Source organism: Megalops cyprinoides, chromosome 20 (genome assembly GCF_013368585.1).
Source record: "Megalops cyprinoides isolate fMegCyp1 chromosome 20, fMegCyp1.pri, whole genome shotgun sequence".
Taxonomy (NCBI): Eukaryota; Metazoa; Chordata; class Actinopteri; order Elopiformes; family Megalopidae; genus Megalops; species Megalops cyprinoides.
Window position 1 is genome coordinate 13075842 of NC_050602.1, and position 15842 is coordinate 13091683.

Consider the following 15842-nt stretch of genomic DNA (forward strand, 5'->3'; position numbering starts at 1 on the left):
GTGTAGTGTTACAATTAATAAAAAGCTAAAATATATTCTAAATATGTATCTTTCCCAGATATAACTCAAACACAGTAGCCTAACAGGCAATGTTCTAACAGCAAATTCTAAATTTTAAACCATCCTGAGAATTTTCTGTGGTCTACAAAATACTCTTGTGTACCTGTATTTTACTTAGTACAAATGCACTAGTGACAATAAAAAATGCAATTTTCAAAGTGTCTCTTACTTCTTTATAAGATGCTAGTCTGCCACATCAGAGTTGCCTTTTAGCAAGGCTTTCATTGCAAGCTCATTGAAATACAGACCAAGAATTTGTTATTTGGAAAGGGATTTAGCTAGCTACTTAGCTAGGTACATATCGGACACTGCATGTAAATGTTAGTGTAGACTGTTCTTTTCTCCCATAAACAGCCCATGCAGCTCAAGATTTTCATCACTTTTGTGTTTAATAGCACTGTTGTATTTAATAGTTATAATTCATCAAGCTAATTTATTAAGGAGCTACCTATACATTTCGCAAAGAGCACTGGGGTGCCCATATGCAACTTCCCACAGACAGGCAGTGGCCCATGGATTGTCAGATTAGAAACACTAAACTAATATACTTCCAGTGTCTGCACTACTATATCCCAGATCTAGTCTCTAATATGCTTATTTCCTATACAACAGTATAGCCCTAGTATTCCTCCTTTCTGCACACTAGTATAATTCTAATCTGTACATTAATATACTTGTCATTAACTAGTCATTATACTAGTCATTACACTAATATACCATACTATGAGTGAGATATTTGGGTATTAACTAGTCATTATACTAGTCATTACACTGACATACCATACTATGAGTGAGATATTTGGGTATTTAATTTACTATAATATAAGCTAATATGCTCCCTTTGCTTAAGCTATAAGTCTTGTCCTTACATTAATATACCCTGTATCTCTACAGTAGTATCCTCCCTTTCTCTGTACTAGTGAACCCCCAGTCTAAGTAATATACATCCATTCTCTATTTAAAGTAATATGTCTGTAGTGGCTTCAGCAGTAGTATACTCAGTCTACAGTCATATGCGCTCTTCTCTAAAATAACCCCCCCCCCCCCCCCGCCCCCAAACTTTACAGTAATATGTCCCCAGCATCTTTTCTCACTATTTCTGTTCCTCAGGGCCTCGAGGACTGAAAGGAATAAAGGGAATCCCGGGTGTTCCTGGATTTGGGCGCCCAGGACCACCGGGGGAAGTAGGACCTCCTGGGTTTTCTCCATCTGGAGGTGAAGGGCCTGCCGGACCAAGTGGCCTCAGAGGGCTGAACGGCTTACCAGGGACACCAGGTAATGTAAGACGTGAACGTGCATTCACTGTCTGCAAGCACTAATAGGTGACACAGTGCCAACACATGATCTGGGATTGAGCTGTCTATGATTTGTCAGGCCTCCGGGGAGATCCTGGAATCCCAGGCATGCCTGGTATTGCACCAGATGGACCTCCTGGGTTTGATGGACCACCTGGTCCTGAAGGTCAGACCATCCACTCCTCTGATAATTAGAATGCCAAGGATGATGATGTTGATGATGCTGCTGATAATGATGATGGTGATGATGATGATGATAATGATGATGATGGTGGTTGTAATGACAGGGTTGAGGGTGATATTAACAGGGTGGCTGGTGGTTTATTTATTCTTCTTGCAGGGACCCGAGGCCCTGGTGGACCACCGGGTCTTCCAGGAGAGAGAGGAGAAACAGGGAATGTTGGGGAACCGGGAATACCAGGACCCAGACCGATAGGACCCCCAGGACCCTCAGGAGACCCCGGACCTCCAGGTAAGCACCCCAGAAAGACCCACAAACCCTTGGTCCCTTTCCTTATGCAATAAGTGCCACTGAGCCCTGTAATATCTGGAAAGTCCTGTAGTAGAATTGTCAGTGCCAAAATCTTTTTCAGTAGGTGGGATGATATGGGTGCTGATGGTAACTTTCTGCTCTCTGATAGGTCAGTGTGTGACTCTCTGCTTTCTGATAGGTCTGCCAGGGTTCCCTGGGGATAAAGGCAATCCAGGATACCCAGGACCCAAAGGAACCAGTGGGAGGGGTGGAATCCCAGGAGGTCCTGGCCAGAAAGGTCCTGCCCCATTCCCACACATTGTGCGAGTATGTGTGAGTTTGTGTATGTATGTGGGCAATATGTATGTGGTGTATCTCTGTACTCAGGTCGCCCTGGCGAGCCTGGCGGTGATGGATTTCCTGGTGCACCCGGCTTCCCTGGACCACTGGGGGATCCAGGAGGCACAGGTTTTCCAGGTGAGTCTTACAAATACACACACACATGCAAACACAAACACACATGATATTTGATGCCTGCAAAAAAGTGAGGCACCCAGTACTGGACTGAATCATCAGACTCTTAGTGGGAGGAAAAAGCTGGCTGGAAGAGGTGTCCCAACACCGACAGACACTGACACCAGCTTGGGGAAAATAGATGCAAAGTTTTTTTTTTCCACAAAATTGTCAGAATGCAGAATCAGATTTTTCAGCAACTTTTCAGCAGAACCCTTGATGTCTGGTGATGTCAAACATTGACCAAAACATACATGCACACCCTCATGCACACACAAACACGAGCGTACACACACCTGAGGGTGAAGCAGATTATTAGTATGGTTGGATCAGACACGATGGTGTAACTATTTTGTCTAGGTAGGAAAGGAGACAAAGGAGGCCCTGGTGATCCTGGAGTACCTGGATCACCTGGAGGAAGAGGCATATCTGGGTCCAAAGGGGAGAAGGGAGAACGTGGCTGTCCTGGGCCTGCACCACCTGGATTACCTGGCCCAAAGGTATGAGCACTGACCAGCTGTCATATTGCTTTGTGCCTACTAGCATTGGCACTACTGATTACAGCACCAAAACTGATACAGTCCACAATACTGACTTTGCAACACTGACATTACAGTACAGATGGTTCTGGAAGGTGCTATTAGCAGACGATAGGTGGAAAACCTAAAATAAATAAATAAAAAAAAAACGAATAGGTTATCATCTTAACCAGTAAAAACTCATTGGTGCATATTGACAAAGCATACTTTCCTGTTGAGTCATTAACTATCCTCCCATTGAGTAAGTCCCCCATTATAAACAGCTTAGAAACTGTTTGAACAACTCCCTACCTTTAGCATCTATAGCAACAAGCTGCAAAGCAAAAGTAAGAAAAGGCTTTATTGCAATAAATCTAATCCCCTCAGTAGTTCTCTAATTGTTCTGGTTAAATTGTTGAGGCTCCTACTTCTGAACACAGGTGATGTTGTTTACAGACGTACTGCCAAACCCATGCTAGAAAAACTGGACACCTGGACACCATACTATTCTGCAGTGAGATTTAGCATGAGAGTCCCGTGTGACACCCATTATTGCATTCTTTACAATCAATTTGGTTTACTCTCACTACAGAATAAGAACAAGCACAAAAATAATTTCATGTATTTTTTTTCTCACTCACTCTCTCTCTCTCCACCATCTTGGTCCCTCTTTTGTCTCCTTCCCTCTCCCTTCTCTCTGTCTCATGGGAAGGGAGACCCAGGATATCTGGGTAGATCAGGTTTGAAGGGGGAACGTGGAGCATCAGGAAACCCAGGATTTCCAGGTCCCAAGGGGCTCATTGGATCCAAAGGAAGCACAGGACCCCAAGGATATCCAGGTTTTGTTTCTTTCTGTTGAGAGAATGTGATCTTCATCACTGTAATGTATAGCCTTACTGTAGCGAAGGGCGAGAACAGTCACCCTACCCGGCCTTGAACCCGGGTCTACAGGGTACCAACCATGCGACTTTGACTGCGACGCCAAAGAGCCAGGCTCTTGCACTTCACTACAGTTACACATGCTCATAGCTGCCCGCATGCTTGTAGTGTTCCTCATTCTCACAACTTCTACATGACTTAGGACCTCACTTAAGACTCATAAGTTAGGACTTGAGACTCACTTGAGACTCACATATGTCTTGTGTAAGAGACTCTTGTAAGTGCTGAATGGCTGATGATAAATAGGTTCAAATAAATCAGCTCTCGCTCCTCTTTTCAATAAATACCAGGAGCCCCAGGCCTACCTGGAGAGAGTGGATTCCCTGGACCTCCAGGTCTCCCGGGGTTTCCAGGGGAATTTGGCCCTCAAGGTCTGTCTCCTTTGGTCCCATCAGTTCTACTGCCTTGACTCAGGGCTGTTTCTGTGTGTTCAAATGTACGTGACTGTGTATGACATTGTGCAACTGTGTGTGACTGTCTTTAGCTATGTTGGACTGGGCTTTATCATTTTTGACTACTGTAGGTGTAAATGTGTGACTCTGCTGTGCTAAATTGTGTTTTACTGTGTCTGACCGGGTATGACTGAGTACAGCTGTGTTTAATGGTGTTGGGCTACGCCTTACCTTAAAGGATACCCAGGAAATCCTGGTGCTGCAGGGCCTCCAGGTGTCAAAGGAAACCAGGGTCGTGATGGTATTCCTGGCCTAGCAGGGCAGAAGGGAGACATGGGTAAGTAAAATGTCATGTCCCTGGGCATTGCTATGGAACATTGTTTTTAGAGTTATGGGTTTGAAATCAAGCTGATAAACTAAAACTAAAGATGCAGTATGTTAGACTGAAATACTTTATAACATAACACGGGCACTGTTTTCTCAGGAGCGACTATAAACGGCAGGCCAGGGTTACTGGGAGAGACAGGTCAAACTGGTGAGTCTTAGGCTAAGGGCCTCATTCTTACGCGATGTCTGAATTGTGGAAGAGATCCCATTGGCTCACCCACAGAGTCATGGGTTCTGACATGAAGTCTTATGTTCTGACAGAGATCCCCTTTGCCTTTTGTGTCTAAAGAAAATATTCCCAAACAACACTAATTATCTAAGTAAATTTATAAGGCACTTATCTTGTGTCTTTGTTCAAGGCCATTGCACAGAAACTCTTATCAAAGCATCATATATTTATACATTAATAAGCTGCATGATTTACATGTAAGAAATGATACAATTCACATGATTTGCAATTAAAATTATAAGCAATTTATATAGTATGATTTAAGAACAATTTGTTTACTTAAATCATACTGAAACATATTTAAGCAGCACATTTATTTTACAGTAAGATACATGAATTAACAGCTCATAAGACAGCAAGGCAAAAGTCGTAAGCAAGTTTAGCAGTACAGTATCAGTCAAAAGTTTGAACACACCTTTCTTTATTTTTACTATTTTCCACATTTTAGAATAATAGTGAAGACATCAAAACTATGAAATAACACAAATGGAATTGTGCAGTGTTACACAAATCAAAACTATCTTATATTTTATATTCTTCAAAGTAGCTTCAAAGTATTCTAAATTTTTTAGAATGAAAAATTTTTTTGGAGAGAAACTCATACACAGGCACCTCACTTCACTATTTGTATTTGTCAAAGAAACAAATTTCAAGCATTAAGCAGAAGTCTTTCGATCAAGATGTGTTTGAATGCATGTTTCCCATTATCTTAATCAGGTGTGTCCAAATGTTTGACTATATGTACTGTAGTTCTGTAGATAATGGCCATTTGTAAAATGGCCATTATATGGGAGGCTATGACGTATTCAGGCCCTGACATTCCACAATTTCTCTTTTATGACATCAAATGCTACCTCAGTGTTTGCCTTTTACCTGCTCACTGGGACATGGAAAAGCCGTCTCACACTAAGGCCTTGACAGACTGAGCAGCTTGGGTTGTCATGTGTTCAGAGAGAGACTCTCTGTCTTTCTCCTCAGGTCAGAAGGGAGACCCTGGAAATCCTGGCTCTGATGTTGTGGGGCCTGTAGGGCCTCCAGGGGAGAAAGGACGCCTAGGTCCAGATGGATCTCCTGGTTACCCAGGTGGTCCTGGGCCGAATGGACCTTGTTATGTAGGGCCAAAAGGAGATCCTGGTGTCCAGGGCAGGCCTGGGAGCCCTGGTGAGGAGGCATCCTCTCTGTGCTGTCTGTCTCTGACTCTCTGTGCCTGTGTCAAAACTCTCTACCTTCCTCCCCATTGCGGTCTGATTCTTTGCACATATATTATCTTTCACTTTAGCAATCTGTTGTTCCTTTCACAACATTGACTAAACATGCTTCCTTGACTCTGCACCTGTGTGTAATCCCCCCACCTCTCCACCTGCAGGCCCTCAAGGACTTCGCGGCCCCCCGGGACCTCCAGGACAGGGCTATAAAGGAGATAAGGGGGATCCAGGTCTACCTGGGCTAGGGGGTCCAAGGGGGTACAAAGGAGACCCTGGGAGTCCTGGACAACCAGTGAGTCACACCACTAAAGACAGGAGGCAACCCTCTATGACACACACACACACACACACACAAACACACGCGCGCGTACACACACACACACACACACACATACCATATGCAGTGGTGCTGGTGAGAGGAAAAATAAATTCAGTGCATACAGTACTATGAGAATCTAAGTTAGCCAGGAAAGTCAACTGAGAGCTCAGTTCTCTTTTGGAGGGAATCAAGGTGGGTAGTGAATGCAAAGGTTTGTGTAGGTGCAGCCACATAAAGGAGGGAATAAATTGGCGGCCGGGCATAGAGAACCAGTTGGGGAACTTGACTAACGCACCAAAACCAATACTATTTTGATATGTACTGGTATGTCTGAAATAAGTGAGGACCTCAGTTTAGAGACTCAACCAATGGATGGAATCGTTGTCTGCACAGTAGCCTTATCCATGCACTGGGGCATTGTATTGAACTTGGGCTTAAAGGAAGAATGTCCCTTCCTGGCTCACTGATATCACTTCAAGCAGCAATTTGGTTTTCCCAGGAGGTCCTCCATCTAAGTGCTAACCAAGCCCAACCTCATTGGCATATGTTGTTCAAACACCAAAAAAGCTAAAAGGTGGCATGACAGTTGGGAAAGTTTGGTTGATATTGTAGAACACATGGTTAATATTCTGGGACACACGGTTGATTTCACAGAGCATGTGGTTGAGACTTGAGCTAATTGGGCTTGTTTGCCTGCAGGGAGGTAATGGCAGACCTGGCGCTCCCGGGATGAAAGGTGAAATTGGACCCTCTGGAATTCCAGGAGGACCTGGTAATGACACTTCAACATGGTTCTAACTACCATCAGGGGCTTCATTGTTTTCACCAGTATCACTTTTACTGACTTGTATTAAAAGACAAAGAATGATCCATGCAGTGTCGCCATACTGTGGAAAATACATAGTAATGATTCTATGGATTATATGATGTGTTTATATATTATACATATACATATATATTATACATACATACATATATATATTTATCCAATTTACTTTAATGTTCCAGGTGAGAAAGGAGACGATGGTTGTCCTGGTGCTAAAGGACCTCCTGGACAAAAAGGGCCTCCAGGGACAAAAGGTGGGGAAGGTTATCGTCCTTTATGTAACCCAGAAGGCAACACATTTAACACTCCATACTGTAGATAATATAACCATAAGACCACATCTGGAATAGATGCTTGTTGGACATTTTATAACATGTTCACTATGAATTCCATTGAATGAAAATGTGTATCTCAAATGAGGAGATTGCTGTTAAATGTGTTTCTTGTGTAAGGGCAGAATAGCGTGTGTGTGTCTAACATGTGATACACAAGGTGGCCGAGTGGTTAAAGCGATGGATTGCTAATCCATTGTGCTCTGCACGTGTGGGCTCGAATCCCATCCTTGTCAAGTGGTGCGTTTTCCTACATACGGCTCAATGCCTCACTGTAACATGTTATTGCTTTTTCAAGAAGCAGACTTTCAAACTCATATGGAAGGGTGTGATCAATCATGATGTTACGTTACTGTGCCAATGTATCATCTTTGCCATATTGTAACAGTAAAGCATCTAGAGGTGGCAGTGTAGCATAGTGGTTAAGGAGCAGGGCCCATAACTGAAAGACTGAAAGGTTGCTGGTTGATTCCCCATAGTGGCCATGAAATTTTTTTTAAAAACTTGTTACTGATGTAAATTGCTCTGGATAAGAGCATCTGCTAAATGCCAGTAATGAAATACTGTAAAGAAGAGAGTTCTCAGGGGGGTGATTATTGTGTGTATACTGAATACGCACTGAATTCTGTGTAGTGCATTTTTGAGTACATTAAGCATAGTGTTTTCATGTTGCAGGAAAAAAAGGCTGTGAAGGGAAGGTGACGCTGGTGCCAGGTGATCCGGGGCCAGATGGCGGTCCAGGGTATCCAGGGCCTAAGGGTGAACTGGGACCACCAGGACCACCAGGACCTCCAGGTAGAGCACAGACCTTCTCACAGTAATGAATAACACACACGCACAGGCTCACATGCACACACGTACATACATGCACATGCTCACAATCACTGAAACACACACACTTGTGGCCAACCAATTGCATGTATTTGGGCGACAGTGTAGCACATGGAGAAGGTCTCATAACCGAAAGGTTGCTGATTAGATTCCCTGCTGGGGCACTGCTGTTGTACCCTTGGACAAGGTCCATAACCCACAGCTGCCTCAGTAAATATCCAGCTAAATTTTTGGATAAATATCAAAAAAGAATGCTTTAAATCCAACTCAAATACTGTAATATAATGGACATTTGACTACAGACTAGTCAGTGAGTTAAAAGGATGTGTGATTTGTCTTGAAGTCAGTGCTGTTTGGCTGGGGTGTATATGACCCTGTCCCCCTCTCTGGCAGGACCCCAGGGCCCTAAGGGGCTGTCCAGTCCTGGGCGTCCCGGGCTTCCGGGGTTCCCGGGACAGAAAGGAGACCATGGACCACCTGGAGGGCCAGGTAAGGGCAGCTGAGTTACACCTGTGAGTACTGTGTCTGTGTTTATGATAAGTAGGGTGGCAGTGTACCGTAGTGGTAAAGGAGCAGGACTCGCAACCGAAAGGTGGCCGGTTAAATTCCCGCTGGGACACTACTGCTGTACCCTTGGGCAAGGTACTTAACCCACAATTGCCTCAGTAAATATCCAGCTGTATAAATGGATAACATTGTAAAGAACCATAACCATAACCTATTTAAGTCGCTCTGGGTAAGAGTGTCTGCTAAATAATGTAATGTATCTGTGTGTTTGGGGTGAGACAGTGTTTGTATCTTTGTTTTTTTTTTCCTATCAGGACCAGAGGGGTTTCAAGGTCCCCCTGGCCCCAAGGGCATACAAGGCCCACCAGGTAGCAGCGTTCCAGGTGTAGGGGCTGACAGTTTCATGATCACTAGGCATAGCCAGACAGCCCAGGAGCCACAGTGCCCAGGAGGCACCACCAAGATCTACTCGGGATACTCCCTCCTCTTCATCAATGCCCATGAAAGGGGCCACGGCCAGGACCTGGGTACTAACTCAAACAAGCACGCACACACTGATGACATACACTGCCGCATGCCAAGACACTTATACCCACACAGGGACGACATACACTGCCATGCACCAAAACCAACACACGCGTTTACACTCTAATGACACACAGAAGGACACCCTTAACACCATACAATCACGCATACACGCTTACATATGTACAAATACACATTCATTATCAGTACATGCAGAAATACACACACACACACACACACACACATACACATGCATGCAAATACCTACAAACTTGACAACACACACTTACACATGCATTCGCACATACACATATGTATATGTAATACAAGGAATTAAATACTAATACTAATTATATTGTTACATATGTGCTTCTGATATGTTCATAGCTTCACCTTATTCAGCAAGCTATTAAAACAGAATGAAATCATCATTGTGTGTCAGTTGTTTAGAGGTGAAACTGACAATATTTAAGTCACAGGCTTTGCTAGTGTCAGCAGTGCAGATTTGTTTTTGGAATGTCACGGCCTACAAAAACATTTCAAGCTCACATCAGCAAGTAAGATATTTGCCATCACTAATCTGATGGCCAGATTTCCTCATGCTTGCTCAAAAGGCAAAGTCAGCAAATTATGAGGTACCAAGCAAACAAATAAAAATCTTATATTTTAGATTCTGCAAAAAAAAAAAAAATGTTTTTTAAACAAAATAATAAGTCTTTAGATCAAAATGTCTTTAAATGCATGTTTCCCGTTATCTTAATGAGATGTGTCCAAACTTTTGACTAGTACTGTAGACCTACACACATGTATACACACACCCTGTGTGTCTGACCCAGTTCAATTTTTTTTCATTGTGACTTAGGCACTCTGGGAAGCTGTCTGCTTCGCTTCACCACCATGCCTTTCCTTCACTGTGACATTGATGGGACCTGTCGCTATGCCTCTCGTAACGACTATTCCTATTGGCTGTCCACTGACGAGGCCATGCCTGCAAACATGGAGGCCATCCCAGCCAATTCTCTGCGTAGATTCATCAGCAGGTACAGTGACAGATAGCGTGAGCGGTGTATACACTACCGGTCAAAAGTTTTAGAACACCCCCAATTTCTGTAAAGGAAAGTCCTACACTTTTAAGGGTTATAATGTTCTGTCTGTCTTCCTTTGTTAATTGCCTTCTTCTTGCCATTATGATAAGCAATATACTACTTCCTGCAGTGCACTATTGTCCAAATAATGCTTCAGAGGGTGTAGTAACACAGTCTGTTCTAACACTGTTTTTATACAGACAGAGAGTTTGTAAGTAATCAAGAAAAGTCAGGACACCTGTAGGAATTGTTTGCATCAACTTTCAAGGCTTAATTTACTTCCATTGCTGCAGAAAAGCAGTAACCCATTACTTGTTCTCTGAAAAAGGATTTTTTATAACTCATATTTACATTATTTTTCAGTTTTTGGTAACCTAAACTTTTTTTAACCTCTGGCAGTTTACCGCTTCCTTTTATTCCATTTCAGGTCATTCACTGGACTTGAACTGCTTAAATTTCAATAAATTGGAAAAATGGAGGTGTTCTAAAACTTTTGACCAGTAGTGTAGTCTCATGGTCATTTGCAATGAGAGGCTGTCCTCTGTCAATAACCAGATACTGTGAGTGCTGTCCAATCTCATAGACAGTTGACCAGTCTCCTGATAGTTCACTATAAGTGCTGTTCAATCTCAATGGCGAGTGAGTGTGAATGTTGCTGAAGTTACTGTGAGTGCTGTAGAATTTCTTAGCCAGTTACTGTGAGTACTGTTCAATTTCATAGTTGAGTCTAAAACAAAACAGCATAAAGGGAAACCTACTGACCCATGGTATGGTTCATATATGAAGAGAAATATTGTAGGACCAGCATTGAAATAAACAATTATGGGATAAATGCCTAATGTGGTGACAATGCTGTACCTATGGATGAAATATTTCATGAGAGAGGCAGTAGTGCACACCTGTATGGTCTCCCTTCCAGGTGTTCAGTTTGTGAGACCAGAGGAAACACGATTGCTGTTCACAGCCAAACTACTCGGATCCCAGACTGTCCCCAGGGGTGGATATCTCTGTGGACAGGATACTCCTTTGCCATGGTAGGGCCAAATGCTGTCTGTGTATGCATATACATTTGTGTGTGTGTGTGTGTGTGTTTGTGTGTGTGTGTGTGTGTGTGAATGGTAACATTAATTATAAAAATGGTAATAATAATAACAATGGTCATCTGAAATTTGGAAAAGGTTTGTTAAATAATGATGCAAATACTTGTGCAAATACAATGTCCTTCGGCCTATAACAAGCTGCTACATACTGGAAATCCAGTGGTGTCCTTCTCATAGTTAAATTTTCTCCTACTCTTTCTCTCTATTTGCACAGCAAACCGGTGTAGGGGCTGAAGGCTCTGGGCAGGCCTTGGTGTCCCCTGGTTCCTGTCTTGAGATTTTCCGCCAGGTTCCCTTCATTGAGTGCCATGAGCGTGGCACCTGCAACTACTTCACTGACTCCTACAGCTACTGGCTGGCCTCCCTTGATCCCAACAACATGTTCAGGTGAAACAGCATTCGACCTTTTGTATGTCTCTGTCCAAGGGAACTTAAAGGGACATTATTGCAGCTACACAGCTTCACCCTACTCCACACTGCAGCTCTATCCACTGCTCCACACTGCTGCCCTGATCACTGCTCCACACTGCTGCCCTGATCACTGTTCCACACTGCTGCCCTGATCACTGTTCCACACTGCTGCCCTGATCACTGCTCCACACTGCTGCTCTGACCACTGTAGCACTATATTCAGTATAATAAAACACTGCAATGGTATAAGTACTCTATTTAGTGTATTATTCAGGATAATAAAGTAATGCAATTAATGTAATCACAGGGCTATATACTGTAGTATACAGCACTGTATATGATACATGATAATGGCAATCATTAAAGTATGGTCCTGTATTGTAAGTACACAGCGGTATTCAGTGTACTATTCTGTGCAGTACTGTACTATATGTAATGTAACTACAATGTAGTTTTGTGCTCGAGCAGGAGGCCAGTTCCACGGACAGTAAAACCACCCTTCCTGGAAGAAGTCATCAGTCGCTGTCGTGTCTGCATGAAACAATAGTCCCAGTCTCAGCCACACAGGAGTGGAGTCATGGCACCAGTGATCTGCTGCCTGAAGAGTGGACAGGCCCTAGTGCCTTTAGCAGATGCAAGGGGTCAGAGCTGACTCTTCTGGAAAGACCCCCATCCTCACTATGCTGAGAGCATCCTTTGATATTTGTAAATTGTGTTGTATTTTCTAAACGTATTCCCTAAGCACAAGCTGAACAAAGGGACTTGGGACTGAACTGCTGTCTGTTAAAGGGATCTGGGTATAATTTGCATTGTAAAATATATGAAGTTCTTATCAATCCTTCACCGTGAATGGAGTAATTGTAATGATATCACCCCTAATCGTTAGCAGATTCTCCCTCCCCATCGAGTCCCAGCACTAAGGCGTTTATTCCTGATTGTGTGACACTTCCTGCACCCTGCGGTTTTAAGTTCCGGTAGTTGCTAACACAACTTCAATTCACCTTTGGGTGATACCGTATTGAAGCCAAACGGCTTTCTTTTGCTTTTCCCGTGATTACTTGCAAACTCTAAGACAGATTGGTGCGAAACACTGTCTCCGTCAGAAGACAGTGACTTCCTTTCCCTCACGCACAGGCCTGGCTGCGCTTCTCTCACAGCTTTACACGCTAACTTTACGTACGCAGTGTCAGCCGAGGTTCAGCTGCTTTTCATAAACTGTGTTGGCAGTTGTTCACGGGCAGAGGAGATGCCGTGAGGCTGTGGCAGGATCTCTGGGTTCTGTGAGAAGGTTTACACGGGCGTCGCCACATTGAGGTCACCGAAACTTGTTTGACTGTTCGGGATGCACAGATTATTAATAAACATGATCACGCTGTTGGAGTGGATGGTTTTCTGTCTCGCCCATCTTTCCATCGCTTTCAGGCCACAGGTGTTTGTCTGTGTTTGTGTGCTGTGAGGGTGGCAGCGTGGCACAGTGGTAAGGAGCAGGGCTCGTAATCAAAAGGCTTCAGGTTTGATTTCCCACTCTGGCGCTGCTGCTGTACCCTTGGGCAAGGCACTTATTCCAGAATTGCCTCAGTAAATATCCAGCTGTGTAAATGGATGACATGTTAAAATTGTAACATATGTAAGTCACTCTGGATAAGAGCATCTGCTAAATGACAATAATGCAATGTAATAGTGTGTGCATTTCAGCGAGATATACAGCACGCTGCTGGTTGTTGGCCCTGGTGTAGGGCTTCTATAGCATTGTAATGATTCTCAATAATGACACAGTGGCTCAGACTCTGCTCTGTATTTTTAAGCAAGCAGTTTTTTTTTTTTTTTCAAAATGGGTTCCTGCCACTGGAGATAAGAATGAAAAATTATGCAAAATGTACTAAGGACATTATGGGCACAGTATGTAATATGAAAATGCACAATCATATTTGGGCTGATAATATTCAGTATCTGTCTATGAAAGCAATCCTAATAAAGGAATTAATCCCTCATACCAAAATTGAAACAGTTGCTGTTATTGAACCTTGGCTAGAAATGGACAATATGCCTTGATAGAGCAGAAACTCTCTCTTTCTCTTACACACACACACACACACACACAGAAAGATGTTAAAAAAGACGTTGCCTTGCTTTCATATTAGTACAAACGTGTGTAACAGCATAATATACTCACAAAGAATTTATGTAAGATTTAATGTAGAGATGTAAATAAACACATGTATACATCCAAATAAAGAGTGTTGAGCTTCCAGCTCAGTCAACCCTAATTATTTTACAGTTCAACTGGAATGAAAACCAGAATACACAGGGGGCCCCCAGGACCAGGACTGGGAAACACTTGGCTTAAACTACCAACTAATAGGGCAAACAGTTAAAATGCACTTGCAAAACTAATCACTGCTATACTATACTACATAAATCACAGAGTGCTAAAACAGTTTCACGCAAAAACAAGTTAGGAAAATTACAATTATCCTAGTGTTGTTTAGATAACAAAGTTCATACTATCAAAATTGCATGCACCCTGAACTAACTGTCATCTTTCACAGGTTTATGCAGCCAGCTGAGAAGGGGAAGTGTAAACTACCGACTCATTAGAAGAGCAGTTACAAACATGTGGACATTAAGCCCACAAACTAAAGGTGCAAACACAGAGATCAGAGCGATATTAGAACAAGTGCCAAAAGATCAGCAAAAAAAAAAAAAAAACCTTGTATTGATAATACTGTATTTGAGCCTTGGCATAGATCCTACAAGTCTCCGAAACTCTACTGGAGGGATGGAACACCATTCTTCCAAAAGATATGCCCTCATTTGGTGTTTTGATGATGGTGGTGGAGAGCGCTGTGTAACACGTAGGTCCAAAATCTCCCATAGGTGTTCAATTGGGTTGAGATCTGGTGACTGCGAAGGCCATAGCATATGATTCACATAATTTTCATACTCATCAAACCATTCATTGTACCATGCAGTACACCTGTGTGGAAGCATCTGCATTCGTTATGTTTCTCCACTAATTTATTCAGGGTTTAATTTGTCACCCGTCTGTGTGTATATACATACATATATACATACATACATACATCTCTAGATCTTGATTGGAGTCTGCATCTGCAAATGGGCTTATTTAGCAGGATAATGCTCCATGCCACAAGGCTAGAATTGTCTAGGAATAGTTTGGTTTACTGCACTGACCTCCCCAGTCACCAGATCTCAAACTGTGGTGTGCATTTGTGGGATGACATGGAATGAGATCCACCACCAGCCAATTTGCACAAACTATGGGAAGTGCTGGAGTCGCAGTGGGCCAGCAACAACACCCTTCCCTCAACAACACTTTGCTGAGTCCATGCCCTGACTAATTCAAGCTGTTCTGAAGGGAAAATTCAGGCTTTTCTTTAGACCAACTTTATTAGGTAAGTGTACCTAATAAAGTTGCCAGCCTGTGTGTGTGTGTGTATGTGTATGTATTTAAAAATACACTTATGCTTGTTCTGCACAACTTTATCATATATTCAAAGAAAGCAAAGATAGTGATGCGATATGGGACAGAGCTGTAGCAGCTGCAGTGTCATTTGAAAGCACTGTTAGATGTGCCCCCAACAGCCAGCCTGTGGCTGCAGATCTGCCAGGTATTGCAACATAACTCCACTCTTCTGTTAAAAAGACGTTGCAAGATAATGTATCAACGAGTCACACCCTTACAGAGTCAGAGCATCATTCTCTATATAACCCCTCTCCTTCACCGTCATCTTAATATCAACTGTCAACTCAGCTGTGATTCTCCACCATGGCAAGTACCATCCTGCAGTTTGTCTGCCTGCCTGACTGTTGCTCTGTCTGTCTGTTGCTTCATTTGATGTTCCCAAGTTTGTTTTCGTCTCTTGATTTTGCTT

At 43.0% G+C, this 15842-nt stretch overlaps 1 protein-coding gene and 1 non-coding gene across 3 annotated transcripts in view; both read left to right on the plus strand.

Moving 5' to 3' along the window:
• Positions 1-13515, plus strand: part of LOC118795268 (collagen alpha-5(IV) chain-like) — a 39767-nt gene extending 26252 nt beyond the window's left edge. For both annotated transcript variants that reach the window (XM_036553634.1, XM_036553635.1), the window contains 21 exons: positions 1171-1335; positions 1435-1521; positions 1696-1827; positions 2027-2125; positions 2215-2304; positions 2701-2840; positions 3571-3697; positions 4088-4168; positions 4428-4526; positions 4674-4724; positions 5784-5966; positions 6172-6302; positions 7029-7101; positions 7338-7409; positions 8163-8282; positions 8712-8807; positions 9140-9352; positions 10213-10390; positions 11355-11469; positions 11750-11922; positions 12415-13515. In XM_036553634.1, the coding sequence (XP_036409527.1) occupies positions 1171-1335; positions 1435-1521; positions 1696-1827; positions 2027-2125; positions 2215-2304; positions 2701-2840; positions 3571-3697; positions 4088-4168; positions 4428-4526; positions 4674-4724; positions 5784-5966; positions 6172-6302; positions 7029-7101; positions 7338-7409; positions 8163-8282; positions 8712-8807; positions 9140-9352; positions 10213-10390; positions 11355-11469; positions 11750-11922; positions 12415-12493 (2504 nt within the window). In that variant the 3' untranslated portion in view covers positions 12494-13515. The remainder of the gene's footprint in view (positions 1-1170; positions 1336-1434; positions 1522-1695; positions 1828-2026; positions 2126-2214; positions 2305-2700; positions 2841-3570; positions 3698-4087; positions 4169-4427; positions 4527-4673; positions 4725-5783; positions 5967-6171; positions 6303-7028; positions 7102-7337; positions 7410-8162; positions 8283-8711; positions 8808-9139; positions 9353-10212; positions 10391-11354; positions 11470-11749; positions 11923-12414) is intronic.
• Positions 7642-7723, plus strand: trnas-gcu. The gene has a single exon. It is a non-coding gene; the product is annotated as a tRNA-Ser (tRNA).
• Positions 13516-15842: the final 2327 nt, after the last annotated feature.